Source organism: Cucumis sativus, chromosome 2, assembly GCF_000004075.3.
Source record: "Cucumis sativus cultivar 9930 chromosome 2, Cucumber_9930_V3, whole genome shotgun sequence".
Taxonomy (NCBI): Eukaryota; Viridiplantae; Streptophyta; class Magnoliopsida; order Cucurbitales; family Cucurbitaceae; genus Cucumis; species Cucumis sativus.
This window is the reverse complement of record NC_026656.2, coordinates 17457151-17472629: the sequence shown is the minus strand read 5'-3', so window position 1 is coordinate 17472629 and position 15479 is coordinate 17457151. Positions and strand designations below refer to the sequence as shown.

Genomic DNA, 15479 nt, shown 5'->3' with positions numbered 1-15479 from the left:
TTCTTTAAAATAATTATATATTTTAAATATTAATTTTAGAAAGTTTGCAAAAATAACAAAAAAAAAAAATAATAGAACCCATGTACACTCACATTTTTTAAATTGTAAAAATAATAAATTTAAAAGTAAATTACGGTCATATTTGTCAAATTTGCAATATGCAAAAAAATATGTTTTATGGTATTTTTTTTTGTCATCTAATACAAATTTTCATTAATTTTTTAAAATCTTTCAATATTTTATCAATTTTGTCAACATTTTCATTATTAATTTTAAATTTAGTTCATGTAAGTTAATTTTTTTTACTGAAAAGGGTTAATTCATAATAACAAGAAATTTTATAGTGTGAATATATTTTAAAAAATGGAAAAATTAAAATAATTAAATTAGCAATAACAAATAATAAAAAATTTATCTTTTTTAAAAAAAGGAGTAAAATGAAACGAAGAAGATAATAAAAAAATAGGGTAATTTAAAATGGAAAAATGATTTAAGGGACAGAAAGGTCAATTCGTATCATTTATTACGGATCTGCTAACCGACAAAGGAGGTGGTCGGCAACGCAACTGTCGGCCTGTGAAGAAAGGGAGACGTGACACGCTGGACAAAATTTTCGTCCCGCTCGTTTTCTCTTTTCCTTTCTGTTTTTTTCTTAGGACTATTTTTTTTTGTATATTTTCTTAAGGCCACCTGACTTTTCAAAATAATTTAATAAAAAAAATGCCGTCTCATAAAACAAAACTCCACAGATATTTCTTATTCTTATTATTATTATTGGCATCCATTGCTTCAAACCTTTTTATTTAATTGGTATTGTTTTGCTACTTAAAATTCATTTCCTCAGTATGTATGCCTCAATCAACTTATATGACTCTAATTCATGTATTAATACAAATACGTTCGTAAAAGTAACAAATTTAAAAGTTATATGATCATATTTGTAATATGCAAAAAAAAAATGTGCTATTAACGGTATTGTTCTATTTTCTTTTTGTGCAACTTCTCCTAATTAACAAATATCAAAATTCATTTTTAAGAGGTATTTTTAAAATAGAAAAATTAATTAAAATATTTACCAACTATCATGGATAGAAGGTGAAATTTCTACTATAATTTTATCAAATTTACTGTTTTTATATTTTTTAAGTGATTTTTTTAATTAGTTAACAAAATAACAACCAAAAATAAAACAATTCTTCCTAGTTTTATTTAAAGAAATAAATAACACCCGAACATATAACTTATAATTGAGACACTTATCTTAAAATAAAAAAAAATGTTAATTCATGTATGATTAAAAATAGCAAAGCATAACTTAAGAAATACTATATTAACTCCAAAATTTAAGTCTTAATTATCTTTAGAAAAAAACATAAAGCATCTAAAAATAGACCATTCGAATTTTTCCCTCATAATATAAAACTAAAAATATCAAAATTTAAATTGGCATGTGCAACTTAAAAGTTAAAGATTCAAGAACAAATTTGATAATATTTACGACGTATGACAAAATTAATTTTAGATTATATTAATAATAAATATTGACGAATAGTGATAAAAATCTATTAATTTTTATTATTGATATATAATTTTGGGGGTAAATACTTTAAATTCTGTTATTATTTAAAAAATGGACTCAAAATAAAATGCCTCAAAAAATATAAAATAATGAGAAAAGTACAAAGAATTATTAGTATGAAGCAAAAATAGGGTATAATTAAAAAAAAAAGAATGATGTATTTTATTATTGTTATTTTTGTTTTTTTTCAACCGTGTTTTGGCATTGGGAAGTAAAAAGCATAAATCCTCTTTTCCTTTCTCTTTCTCTCTCCGTTCCGAGAAATCTGCTTACCTATTTTTAATATATATTTTTTTTATTAAAAAAATTATTTGCTTGTTGTTGTGGCGATGAAGATGACGATTAATTGAACCAAAATATGCCGATCATAGTCTGCTTCTGATTCTGTTTGTTTCTTCACAATTTTTGTGATCAATACTATTTTATGAATCCTCCCTTCGTTGGTTCTGTTTTTTCTGGTACGTTTTTTCCGTTTCAAATCTACTTTTCTTTCCTTTCCTTTCCAACTCCTGTTTTTCCCCATTCGATTCTTGATTCTTGATTCTTTTCCCTTTTCAATTTTTCCAATTCCTTGAGTTCATTTTCCTGAAGATTTTCAGCTTCATCGATATTTTTTTTTTTTTTTTTTTTTGGTATTGGTTCATGTAATCCAGGTTTGGATTGGATTTTCTACTTTCTTCGTTATTTTGAATGATTTTGGTGCTATGCTTATTGTTTCTGCTAAGATCTTCGTTTAGGAAGTCGTTTGTGGAATTCTTGTTTGGAGATATTCTTTTTTCCGATTCTGAAACTTTTACTGTGCGGAAATACGTTTTTGAGGTGCAGATAGATACCGTTTTGTGAACCTTCAATTCGAGATGATTGAAAATATGTCTAAATCAGAATTTGTTTGTCTATTATCGCACTCTCCAGTTGTTTGTTAATTTATGTTTAATGTTTCCCTCTCAAATTTTGTCTCCTTTAGCGTTCGATGAAATGTCTAAATCAATCAGTGGTTCCCTAACTAGTCGTCGTTTGAGGGATTATTGATTCGCTATTTTATCCTGTTTCTTTTTATTTATTTTTCGTTCTATCTTCATATTGGTGTTCTGTGCCTCTCGTTCTCGCAACTTAGCTCAGAAAATTGAGGTTTAGGACAAATTTGATGCGCCTAAGTTGTCTTTTGTGGATTCTTGATTTCAATTATTAAAAGGGTTTAGGTTGACTCATAGGCTTTCTAATTTGCGCGTGGATAAAAATTATGGATGGTTTTGTTGGCTTCAATCAATAATAGTGTCTTTTATTATAATATTTCTTTTTTCTTCTGTGTTTGTTATCGTTGGAGAATTTCATTTTGCCTTTTCTAAAATTGTTTTATAATTCTCCCAATGCAGATGACATAAGCGTTCAGTATTGATTTTAACAGTGAGCTTTTGAACAATAATGGATATTTCCGAGGTTGAAGAAAATCTTTTTGCTGCGAGTGATGCCAAGGTTTGTAGAATGGACAAACTTTAAAGTTGTATTGTGCTATAAAATCTTCATTTCATTCAACCAGAGAAAATAAGTTAATATGTTGTGATTTTTCTCTTCATTTCCTTTGGTCCATGGTAATTTTCTTCTAAAAAGGTTTGCCTCCTCTTAAGCTACTATGAATTGCTTGAACCTTTCTAAGTTCTGACAGCATGATTTTATCTTCTCTTCTGTTTTCACAAACCGTCTATATCGTTTTGTCGACCCTGTGATTATGCAGTTTATTCTCTATTTGCTCCTGTAAGATTTTGTTAATCCATGGTGGTGTTTGGGGTTTCGTAAATATATCTTTAGGAATCAGGAGCTGGTTGGAGTTGGTTTTTGTTGAATACATATTTACATGTATCATTTGTTGTATGGGTTGTGTTCGCGTTGACGTGAAATTTCTTGCACTATTTTCAAAAAGTGCGTGGTTGGGCAGCTGGGGGGCAAACGTGTAGTGTGTTCTAGAATGATTTTTCAAGTTGTTCAATGAGAATTGGCTTTTTGGCTTGTTCTTATTAGAAGCTAATACTTCAATCAATATTGATAGTATGGCACAACGTAAGTAATCTAGTTTTGTCCTTTATTGTAGCTACATCGAGGAATGTGCAAGACTCTTTCTGCACTATATTGTAAAGTATTATCAATTTTCCCTTCATTGGAAGCTGCACGACCTCGGAGCAAGTCTGGTATCCAGGCATTATGTTCTTTGCATGTAGCACTTGAAAAGGCCAAGAATACTCTCCAACATTGTACAGAGAGCAGCAAACTTTACTTGGTATGACGATTGTATCCATCGAACTTTCCTGTTTAGGATAGCTGTCTTTATGGTTGTTTAGAGCCACTAATTCCATATGAAGCATTAACTTTCAACCCTATTGATGATGAAGTTGTCATGGAGCTTTTCTGTTACTACTTTACGATGGTTTTCAGCACCGAAAAATTTCTGGTTCTTAACATATCTCTTGAATGTCATAGGCTATAACCGGGGACTCTGTCCTGTTAAAGTTTGAGAAGGTAAAAAGTGCTCTACAAGATAGCCTTAAACGTGTCGAAGATATTGTTCCACAGTCAATTGGCTATCAGGTATCATAACCTCGAGTTTTTCTGAGTAAGATTGTTACGAAATATTGTGCTTTATTGAAACCCTTCTAACTTGTATGCCAGGTTCAGGAGATTATGAAGGAGCTGGGGAGCACTCAATTTTTCCTCGATCCTTTAGAGAAGCAAGTTGGTGATGACATTATTTTATTGCTCCAACAGGGACGAACATTTAACAACGCCGTTGACAACAATGAGCTTGAGGCTTTTCACCAAGCTGCTACTAAACTTGGAATAAACTCCTCAAGAGCAGCTCTTGCAGAAAGAAGAGCACTAAAGAAACTAATTGACCGGTCTCGCACTGAAGACGACAAGAGGAAGGAATCAATCGTAGCTTATCTTTTGCATCTCATGAGGAAGTATTCCAAGTTATTTAGAACCGAAGTATCGGATGACAATGATTCACAGGGTTCTGGACCTTGTTCACCCACTGTTCAGGGCTCTCTTGATGACAGTGGAGCTGGTGGAAATGGTCAAGCCTTTGAAAGGCAACTAACAAAGATTGGTTCTTTTACTTTGAAGCCAAAAATTCGCAAATTGGAGCAGATTCCCCTTCCACCTGATGAGTTGAGGTGTCCTATATCATTGCAACTTATGTATGATCCGGTCATAATTGCTTCTGGGCAAACATATGAAAGGATTTGCATTGAGAAGTGGTTAAATGATGGCCATAACACCTGCCCGAAAACTCAACAGAAACTCTCTCATCTTTCATTGACACCGAATTTCTGTGTCAAGGGCCTGATTGCAAACTGGTGTGAACAGTATGGAGTGCCTGTTCCTGATGGACCTCCAGATAGTCTTGACCTCAATTACTGGAGGCTCGCATTATCTGAAGAGTCTCTAGATTTGTCACCTGTGGACTCTGTTGGTTCATGTAAGTTGAAAGATGTTAAAGTTGTTCCAGTAGATGAAAATAGTGTAACTGAGGAGATCAAAGGAAATGAGGTGGATGACAACTCTGCTGAAGACGAAGAGTCCAACGTGAATATGCTCGCTAGGCATGAACAGTATTTGAAAGTCTTAAATGACGAAGTTGACATGAAGAAAAAGTCGGCGATGGTGGAGCAAATTAGGCTGTTGCTCAAGGATGATGAAGAGGCGAGGATATCTATGGGAGCTAATGGGTTTGTCCAGGGACTTCTACGGTACTTAGAGATAGCTGTGCAAGAACAAAATACCAAGGCTCAAGAAAGTGGAGCAATGGCTCTTTTCAATCTTGCTGTCAACAACGATAGGTATGTAGCTTTCTCAATCCTTTTGCCTCAATTTTACAGACTACGGATAAATTTTCATTGCTATATATATTTATATATTACATAGCATGTCATAAGTTTGCATGTATTGGAGTAGTACAATGATTTTCACTTATGCTTCTTTTTATTTGGTAATAATTACCTTTACTTTTTGAGCCATGACAATTCTTAATTAAAAATCATGCAGTTCAATAATTAAAAAAGTTCAATTACCTTTGCCTTTTATAGTTTCTTCATGAGCATAATTCTATCCTTGTTCCATTGCCTTCCTCGATTTAGAAAATGTGTAAAGCTAAATATATTTTAACATCATTAACAAGTAATGATTGGAATGAAAGGAAAATGATGGGGGACATAGAAATGCCTCAGATGGTTGTTGGTCTTTAACTGTTCATTGTATTTTAGCTTGGTTCTGTACTTTTGTGTACTTCCACAGTTCCACTGTTGCTAATCAACTAATAGATATTGTCTTTTAGCATAAAAGGTTGAAATGAAAAAGTCCCTTCAATTAATTCGACAAAAGTAATGCCAATTATTGAAGCTGAAACCTTCATACATTTTTATTTGGACTTGCTTGCATAACGTCCTTTTTCTTAGCAAATGCATTCCTTTTGATCTAAAATTATATTATGTATTGTATATATGATGTCTGGGAGTATATTTTCTCAGGAACAAGGAAATAATGCTGGCAGAAGGGGTAATTTCACTGTTGGAGGATATGATTATGAACCCAAATTCGCATGGATATGCAACGGCCCTCTATCTCAACGTCTCCTGTCTGGAAGAAGCAAAATCTATTATCGGCTCAAGTTGTGCGGTCCCTTTCTTAACTCAACTCCTCCACGCCAATACCGAAACACTATGCAAGCTCGATGCACTTCACACACTTTACAATCTCTCAACTGTACCCTCCAATATTCCCAACCTGATTTCTTCTGGAATCATCAAGGGACTTCAAGCCCTCCTTGCAGCCCGGCTCGATCGAACATGGACCGAAAAGTGCATAGCCATCTTGATAAATTTGGCTTCAACTGAATCAGGTAGAGATCAAATGTCATCCACTCCAGAACTCATCAGTGGGTTGGCTGCAATATTAGACAATGGCGAACCCATTGAGCAGGAACAGGCAGTGGCTTGTCTCTTGATTTTGTGCAATGGGAACGAGAGGTGCAGTGAGATGGTCCTTCAGGAAGGCGTAATTCCTGGCTTGGTATCGATGTCTGTGAATGGGACAGCAAGAGGTAAGGAAAAGGCTCAAAAGCTTCTGATGTTGTTTAGAGAGCAACGGCAACGGGAATCACCACCAGCACCACCAACAGCACCGACACTAATACCAACACCGATACCGACGGACCAATCGGAGAGCGGCGGGACATCTATGGATGTGGCAGAATCAAAGCCACTGTGCAAGTCAATCTCAAGAAGAAAACCAGGAAAAGCTTTGAGCTTTTTGTGGAAAAGCAAAAGCTATTCAGTGTACCAATGCTGATTAAAAGGCTCATTGGTGATGTAAATTTGATTTTCTTTTTCTTTATTAATTTTTTTTTTCTTTTTGGGGGTTTCGTTTAATCTGAAAGGAAGATGAGATGTACAGGCCAGATGTAATTAATTCATGGAGGTTTTGGCTTCTAATTCCCATACTCGTTTTGTTTTGCGATAGAAGAAATACAAATTAAAAGCACAAATTTCACCCCTCAATTTAATCTAAACCCACAACGAGAATAATATCAAACAAAACACTAACATAATATTCACAAAATCATAAATAAATATGGGAAATTGACATTACGATCTTTTAATTTTAAGAACTATAATAATTAGGCATTAAACAAAAAAATAATTAGCAAATTTCTATCAACAAGCCCGTCTAGCTCAGTTGGTAGAGCGCAAGGCTCTTAACCTTGTGGTCGTGGGTTCGAGCCCCACGGTGGGCGTTTAATTTTTCTTTTTTTGGGTAAGTTTTGTTGCCGATTGAGTTTTAAAAGGTTTATATTGCCAACTCTATACATTTAAAGCATGTTTATTCTTGTTATTTTTATCAAGTTTGGTAACGAAATAATTCCAAACTAACAATACAAACTACTCTATCATTTATTGCCCTAAAAAATATCCTTTGATGCGTAATTTAAAAAAAATGATTTAAAACTGCTTTTAGTTATTAATATTAAGAAAAATGATTTAAAACTGCTTTTAGTTATTAATATTGTCGGAATATATGATAGAATAGATTGGTTGATGGTTAGGGTTCGATTTTATTCCAATACGTAACATACTATCTTTAATTTTGATGAGATTTATTAATATTGTCTTAAAAAATTTTAATCTTAAATTCAAAAACTCTTTTTTTTTTTTTTTAATTCATAGAACTGAACTTACTAAATTTTGTTCTAAAATAATTAAAATCGAATTTATCATTTTTAAAATTATCTTGAATATATTTTTAATCATTTAATATCATTTTCAAAATTATCTAGAATATATTTTTAATCATTCAAAATTAGTTTCACATAAGGTTGGATTATTATGAATAATTTTAAACATTACAAAAATAATTTTAACTATTTTGAAATAGAGGTTTAAACTTCAAGTTGGGTAACAAATCTTATTATTATTCCCAATCAAAATGAAACAAAGAGCTTATTTTAAGTATATTATGATTAAAAACAAAACAAAACCTTCAAGACTTTTGTGTAAATTAAAAAGAACAAAAACAATTCCATTTGTACAGCATTAAATTCAAGATTTCTTTGTACAAAATATACAAAAAACCAAGTTTTGCAAAGACCGCAAACTTCAAACTCTCGAGAGTTCTTCAGAAAAGTGAAGATGAACGTTGCATCACGTTTCCTTTCCCCTTTATTGTTGGTTTCATAAGCCAAGCACTCTCAAACAATTCCAATATCTCATCCTCAGCATTCTCTTTGCTTCCTTTGTTTCCCTTTTCACTTTCATTATCCATCACCCCTTCTTCTTCTTCTTCTTCTTCTTCTTCTTCTTCTTCTTTTGATTTCTCTTCATTATTTATGATCCTTTTATGGCTTTGATCATCTCGAATTTCTTCGTTTCCTTTTGCTTTTCCCACAGATTCTTCCATTTTAGCGTTATGGATCTCATTATTCTCGTCCTTTTTGTAACTTTCTTTATCTTCCATTACTTCTATTCCCTTCTCCACTCTATTAGAATTGCCCTTCTCGTCCTTTTTGCAGTCTTCTTTCTCGTTGATTTCGTCTCTTGTTCCCTTCTTTTCATTCTCTTTGCAACCTTCATCATCTTTCAGTACCCCTTTTGTTCCCATTTTCAAAATTTCTGCATAACTTCCCTTCATGGGGTTGGATTTCATTTTCTCATTCATGGAAGTTCGTTGTATCTCAGAAAGAGATGAAACAATTCCTTCTGAGCAACATTTAGATTTATCAATTGATTTAGATCCATTACAACTCTCTTTGTAGTTCATATCAACCAAAATTTCCTTCTCTCTTGCTACATCTCTCCCCCAGTTCATTAGTATGGTTATCATGAAATTGAGTAAAGATATGACGTGGGTCACTGTCCAATCTAGTAACAGAACTTCTTGGTTGAAACAGGGAATCTTGTCAACAGCATCGTCAAATTTTGATGGAAAAGTTTCAATCAGATGAAGAAGAACGTCAATCTTATCGAAAACGAGTTTGGATGGAGGAAAGATCTTCTCTAGAGTGTTTGCGATTGCTAGTAAACGATCATCAATAAAGCAGAGGACCAACAAGCTCTGATATTTCAGGAGAAAAATCAAAGGGTTCATAAGCTTGGCAATCCAAACCATTTTTCTTGTTATTGAACCCAACCGTCCATCAAGATTCTGAGCTCTTGAGCAGGTGCTGTGGGCTACAGCAAGAAATGAAACTCCACAGGTTTGCAACGGCCGTCGTCTAGAACTCATCCTGTAGATTAAAGAAAAACACAAACAAAAGTTATGCCCATATCAAGAGAGTAAACAGATGGGGATTAATGTCAAGCAGATAGAGATTAACTCTGTGGCAACCTACCTAGAGTTACTTTCCTTGGAGTTTTCTTATTATCCAACTTTTTTCTTGAGATTAGTTGAAGTATGCATAAGATATCTATATATAAATAAGTCAAATGATCTGTTGGAAAGAGTGAGAAAGATTTGATAGTCTTCAAACTAATTTTACTCTCATCTATCTTTTCTGTGAACAATAATGATCTTTTTGCTATGCAATGAAAAACATAATCGTTAGGAAAGAAAATTTCGAAGATAATTCCTGAAATTTCCTATTGTTAAAGAAAATTATGATTGATGGTTTTTCCTAATTAGTATTTTCCTTTTCTAATATTTTTCCTTATAGAATTTTTCCTGTTCTAGTTAGTCTCTATCTATTCGTCTATTCACCAAATTATTCAATACTATTAAACAAAATTAACATCGATCATTAAGCTTTTGTGAAAGCGGCCAGAAATTTTGCATAGAAGATAAAAAACATGTTGGTTTTGTTAATAATAATCACCGTATAAGAAGATTCGTTAGGTGAGACTCAAACTAAAAGACAAAGGAATTTTGTCGATTTTAACCGATTCCGCGAAATTAAGTCCACATGTACTTCAAACAAAACAAAATCTATTCGAATGCTCGAACAGGAAACGGAGCTTTTCATCGATTCAGTCAATTCAATTACTCTTCATCACTTTAAAAAAAGAATCACAATTCGCGTTTGAGGTAGAAGATATCTTACCTTCAACTCACAAGAAGCTCCGCCGAAATCTCGCAAATATAACCGATCAAGAGTTCGTCGAAATCACTTCGGATCAAATCAAATGAAGAATTGAAACTCAAAATCTGAGAGGATTGATTATAGTACCAAAAGAGTGTTGAATGGCAGAAGAGTTACCTAAGCTTGAAGGCGCGCCAACAGAGGAGAATTCAAAGGCGATGAGAATGCGGGTGTGTTATTGTAACATGAATTTGCAACCAATAATACGAAGAAACGCTTCTGGCGAGTAGATGAAATGGCGGATTCACCATTTAAGCGGAAGAAACCGTCTCTCACCGAAACTCTCTCTTCTTCGTTGTTCCCATTTTCCCCACTTTTCCCTATTCAATGTTTTTCTCTCTTTTTTGCACGAAGAAATTATGGCCTTTTTTTTTCTTCGTAAATATTTTCGTTCTTATATTTGAAAATATGCCAATAAAAAAATTCAAATGTTTATCACATTACAACATTATCAATAATATTCAATAAGTTTAATCTTTCAAAGTCATATAGTTATATGAGAAAACTTTAATGCTTAGCATTGTGCTTATTTGATATTTAATTTTGTAATACTTTATAAAATTTTAAATTAATATTTTATAGTTAAATACGTGAATGTGAAACGTGATTTACTAATTTTTAATATTTAAATTTGAGTAAAAATTTGTATTTTCATATCAGAAGTCAACAGTTCAAATACTCCTCTTTCAATCATTGTGTATAAAAAATAAGAATTTTTTTTAGATAATTAAATCAAATAAACTAAGTATGTAGAATCTTTTAGTTTTATTTATTTGAGATGAACTGAGACTTGATATTGGTGTCATTGACATTTTATTTGTATAAATAAAGAAAAGAAATATTCTCCTTTCCCTTTCATATCTTCAAAATTTTGTCAATCATTATATGAGGACAGAACATTTTTATATTGTCTTCCCTTTGTTGTCACTTTTATATTTGGCCAAATAATTGTGTTTACTACTTCGTTCAAAATTTTATAGATTATATAGCAATTGTTATATCACATATGATGCATAAAAGAATTTGTAGAATAGATTTCCTCAGTTAGTTTTTTTTTTTAGGTTTTTCTTTAAATAATAAGAAAGATATTTGATTCATAAATCTTCCTGAAAATAAAAGGATGGTGCTATGCAATTTAGCAAATTGAACAGTTAAAGTTTGTTCCATGACAAATTATTGTCCTTTTTAGGAAAATATTAGAAAAAGAAATTAAATTATTGTTACTTTTCTAGTTAAATGTTCGTTTATGTTATATTTACAATAACATTTGATTGCTTTTTTTTTTTTTCACAATTCCTGGCTTCTCCTAATATATATAAATATGAAATTCACAAAAATAATAAAAATAAAAATAAAATAAAATATTGCATTTAAAAGTGGTTGGATGACGATGGAAAAGCTACCATGCATGAGGTTTTATAATCATGCCTACAAACAAAGGAACATCTTTTTATGAATATTTGTTAGGTTTATTTTCTAACAAGTTGATAAATTTACTTGTGAAAGTTTATTTTAAATGACAAAAATGAGGTAAAATATCACACCTCGACACATAGATATAACCATGAAAACAAGGGAAGCGAAAATAGAATTTTAACAATAAGGGGTCAAAAATTTTCTGGTATCATGTGAAATACAGCACACAATACACCCAAGTCCCAAAGGAGAATGAATATAACCATCATTCCAAATTGCACAAAAACTTAAGCTATAAAATAAAGATATAACTCTGTTGCCCAATGCAGGAATCTACATCTTCATCAGACCCTTTTACAACAAGAAAACACCTAAAAGGTTGAAAATAAATGTGTTCCTGCAAAAAGAAAAAAACATATACTGAACTTAGAACTATATATGTGTGTTTGTGATTGTATAATAATAATAATAAAGAAGATGGGCACTCAGTGACCGGTAAGATAAGAAGAAGAAAGAAATGTAATTTCATGAAAGAATTCGCTTTAGGAATCTACCCTAACCATGGAGGATTAGGAATATCAGAACCTGAACATAAGACAATTTTCTTCTGTACTGTGTATCCATGGAAAAATCATGAGGTGAGTTTAAGTTGTTGCAATGATATAAGAGAAAATCTAGAATAAGAGTGATTCATGATCTAAACAGTCAAATTTAATGAAGCAAAGCATAAGACTTACCTCAAACATTTCTAACGTCTGTCCGTTTTTCCAGTAGAGCGTTTTCCTGAATACAAGTGTTTTGGTTTCAATGTTGGGATTACCCTATCTGCCTCACCACGGCGAGCATCCTTATTCCTCTTTTTCACAGATTTCTTTGCAATCTTTAATGCCTTGACCTTTTGGACTGAGTCTTTGAATCCATCCCCAGGGGTAACCTCACTTGGTGGACGAGACCTAGACCTAGATCTTGACATGGACATAGACCTCATTCGCAACTTCTTACTTGGTGTTTCGTCGTCCACATCCATAGTACCGCCAGTAGCATCTCCTCTGTCAGGAGATCTCTCCCTCTTGCGACCTCGTGATTTACTGCGTGCTCGGTTAATTGCCAAACTAGGATCCAGACCCAAGACTGATAGCTGTCGCCCCATTCTCTTTGTTGTGTATTCTCGGTCTTTATCAAATTTCCTTGGTACAGTGGGTCGGCTTTCTGCAGTACTTTTCTTGATCCTATGTTGTTGAATAAGCACACTTTTCTTTCTTCTGATTGCAGCTAAAGCTTCTTGTTCCTCGGGAGTCAATTCAGCACCATCCATCTCAAAATCATCCTTAGATTCCTCTGCTTGACGAAATCCTTCTTCTCTTTCCAACTCTTCAAGTCTAAATAAAATATCAGGATCCATGAAGTCAGCCACATTATGTCCATCCATAATTTCAGGCATAATGTCTTCTTTCCATTCATCATTGGCTAAGATATAATTCTTCTTTAAACTGGCAGAATAGACACCAGCACCACCATTCTCTTCTTCCAAATCCTTCTCGGTTTTCCTAATTTGCTTCTCTCCATCTTGTTTTTCCCTGGCTTCCAACACAGCTGCAGGTATGCATATTGGTCTTTCCTTCTGGTCCCGAGGCTTTGGCATTGCCACATGAAGCCGGTTCAAGCAATCATCCATCCTTTTTGACTTTATCTTCAATTCTACCCTTTGATTTAATAATCTCTGGCAGGCAGCATTCTTAACAGCAATAACACCTTCCTCTGTCAAAGTGCTCATAGTAAGCAACACTCCCTCTTCACCTGTAGCCTCACCTCCTTGACCCATTACAGTTTTCATAGCTTCAGTCTTCATCTCCTTGACCAATTTCATATCTTCCTCTGATATACCATCCAGCGGCTGCAAATCAGTTTTATTGCAGACAATAATCAATGGTTTGTTCATAAACAGAGACTTTATACTATGAAAGAGAGCCGCCTGCTGAGCAATTGTATACCCACAAGACCCTGATATGTCTAAGAAAAACAGCACGGCAGCTCTCAGATGAGCCAAAGCAGTAATGCTACACATCTCAATGATGTTACGGTCTTCAAATGGCCTATCCAAAATCCCAGGTGTATCAATCACTTGGTACCTCAAGTACTTATAGTCAGTGTGACCCACAAAGAGCGACTTTGTTGTGAAGGCATAGGGCTGAACATCAACATCGGCCCTGGTAATCTTGTTAATAAATGAGCTCTTACCAACGTTAGGATACCCACAAATTAAGATTGTTCTAGTATTTGGATCAATTGATGGAAGTCTAGCCATGTGCTGTCTAATCTGCTCCAAGTAAGCCAAACTAGGCCCAATTCTCTTGATCACAGTACACATCCTTCCAAGAGCAGCAACCTTCAAACACTTGCAACGGTAGAGTGAATCACCATATTTCAACAGTTTCACATAGTCTTTAGCAATTTTGCTAATGAGGTTCCTTGCGGTGTTAACCTGTCCAAGAGCAAGCTTGTAATGATCTTTATTATACAGAACATGAAGAAGATCACCGTAAAAAGGATGAATGTCATCTAGCCGAGGGAATTCATCGATGATAGTAGAGAGCTTTTCATGGAAGTTCGTCTGAGTGTATTTTACTTTCCTCATATAAAACTGGCGCAAGCGAGAAATGGCATAACCCTTGTGGACAACAGTGGGGGTTTGTCGCTGAGTACGGGACAGAATAATATCAATAAAATCCTTGCCATTAGGTACCACAGTAATCTTCTTGAAGTTATACTGCACCATTTTTTAGCCTGCAACAAGCAATCCAGTAGTTAACATGAAATTGAGAAAATAAATAAAAGTATCAATATACAAATATTGCCACACAAAAACTTAAAGCCTCCACAACTGAAAGATGCCGACAACAGACTATTAAGAAATCATTGGGGATAGTTTATAAATTGGAGCTGATTTAAATTTCCATAGAAATCGCAAAAGCAATGTAAGATTGGAATACTGAGATTCCCAACCAGCAAGAAATTTGTCAAAACCAACATAATGAAAAGTGAACAACGCAAAATCAAAACACTAAAGCCTAATCATTCAGAATTATTACCCAACAGAAACATAATCATCAAAACAAAAAGGATTACATTCACAACAAAGAGCGTAAAATTATTCCTATACCCGCGAAAAAAAATTCCCGGCAATTGCATTATTAGCTAATCTTATAAGCATCGTAAGAACACCAGAAAATAACATAAATCATAATCCAGAAAACCACAAACAAACCTTGTTTTCTTCTTTCGCGATTAATATGTCAGAAAACTCAAATGGTAGACTCGATATCCTTCCCTGCAAACACAACAAAACACAACCGAAAAGAACTGGAAATTAGAGACAAAAAGAGAGAGACGTAACGGAAGAGGAATTGGTTCGACGGATTTATGAGTGGGTTGAAAGAATCGTAGAGAGTGAAGAAGGGAAGAGAATACCTAGCTGCATCCACAGTCGGAAGAGCCCAGGGAAAATGACGACGGCTGCAGTAGGGTTTTAGGAGCCTTTATATATGGTTTAGCTTAAATACCCTAATTTATTTAAATAACTTGTTTTTCTTCATGTGGTGGGTTAAATAAATAATATCCTTAGTTTTTTCTTTTTTTAAGTAAATATATTTTGAAATAATGTCACTTAAAATTAAAAATATATATATTTTCATGTCTATTAAGAAATAAAACAAAGTTAGTTTAAAATCTCCATATATTTACACATTATAGTTTAAAATCTCCATTAATTTGTAAAGGAACATCTTTTATATTTGACACGTATGAAAATAAAAAATATTGCACCAAAAAAAGAGAAGAGAAGAATAAAAAAAAGAGAAGAGAAGA

At 33.3% G+C, this 15479-nt stretch overlaps 3 protein-coding genes and 1 non-coding gene across 4 annotated transcripts; 2 read left to right on the top strand and 2 right to left on the bottom strand.

The window, feature by feature from the left end:
• The first annotated feature begins 1782 nt into the window (after positions 1–1782).
• On the top strand, positions 1783–7128 carry LOC101220593 (U-box domain-containing protein 45). Its single transcript, XM_004142888.3, has 6 exons — positions 1783–2037; positions 2953–3052; positions 3666–3851; positions 4052–4159; positions 4241–5412; positions 6100–7128. The coding sequence occupies exons 2-6, from the start codon at positions 3002–3004 to the stop codon at positions 6917–6919; spliced, it is 2337 nt and encodes a 778-aa protein (XP_004142936.1). The 5' UTR covers positions 1783–2037; positions 2953–3001; the 3' UTR covers positions 6920–7128.
• Positions 7129–7291: 163 nt separating this feature from the next.
• TRNAK-CUU lies at positions 7292–7364 on the top strand. The gene has a single exon. It is a non-coding gene; the product is annotated as a tRNA-Lys (tRNA).
• Positions 7365–8087: 723 nt separating this feature from the next.
• Positions 8088–10593, bottom strand: LOC101205443 (gelsolin-related protein of 125 kDa). The gene is made up of 3 exons (XM_031880595.1): positions 10317–10593; positions 10161–10226; positions 8088–9350 (listed from the first exon to the last, which is right to left on the bottom strand). The coding sequence occupies exon 3, from the start codon at positions 9347–9349 to the stop codon at positions 8243–8245; it is 1107 nt and encodes a 368-aa protein (XP_031736455.1). The 5' UTR covers position 9350; positions 10161–10226; positions 10317–10593; the 3' UTR covers positions 8088–8242.
• Positions 10594–11725: 1132 nt separating this feature from the next.
• LOC101221227 (nucleolar GTP-binding protein 1) lies at positions 11726–15185 on the bottom strand. Its single transcript, XM_004142890.3, has 4 exons — positions 15084–15185; positions 14881–14943; positions 12353–14399; positions 11726–12012 (listed from the first exon to the last, which is right to left on the bottom strand). The coding sequence occupies exon 3, from the start codon at positions 14389–14391 to the stop codon at positions 12364–12366; it is 2028 nt and encodes a 675-aa protein (XP_004142938.1). The 5' UTR covers positions 14392–14399; positions 14881–14943; positions 15084–15185; the 3' UTR covers positions 11726–12012; positions 12353–12363.
• Between the last annotated feature and the right edge of the window lie 294 nt (positions 15186–15479).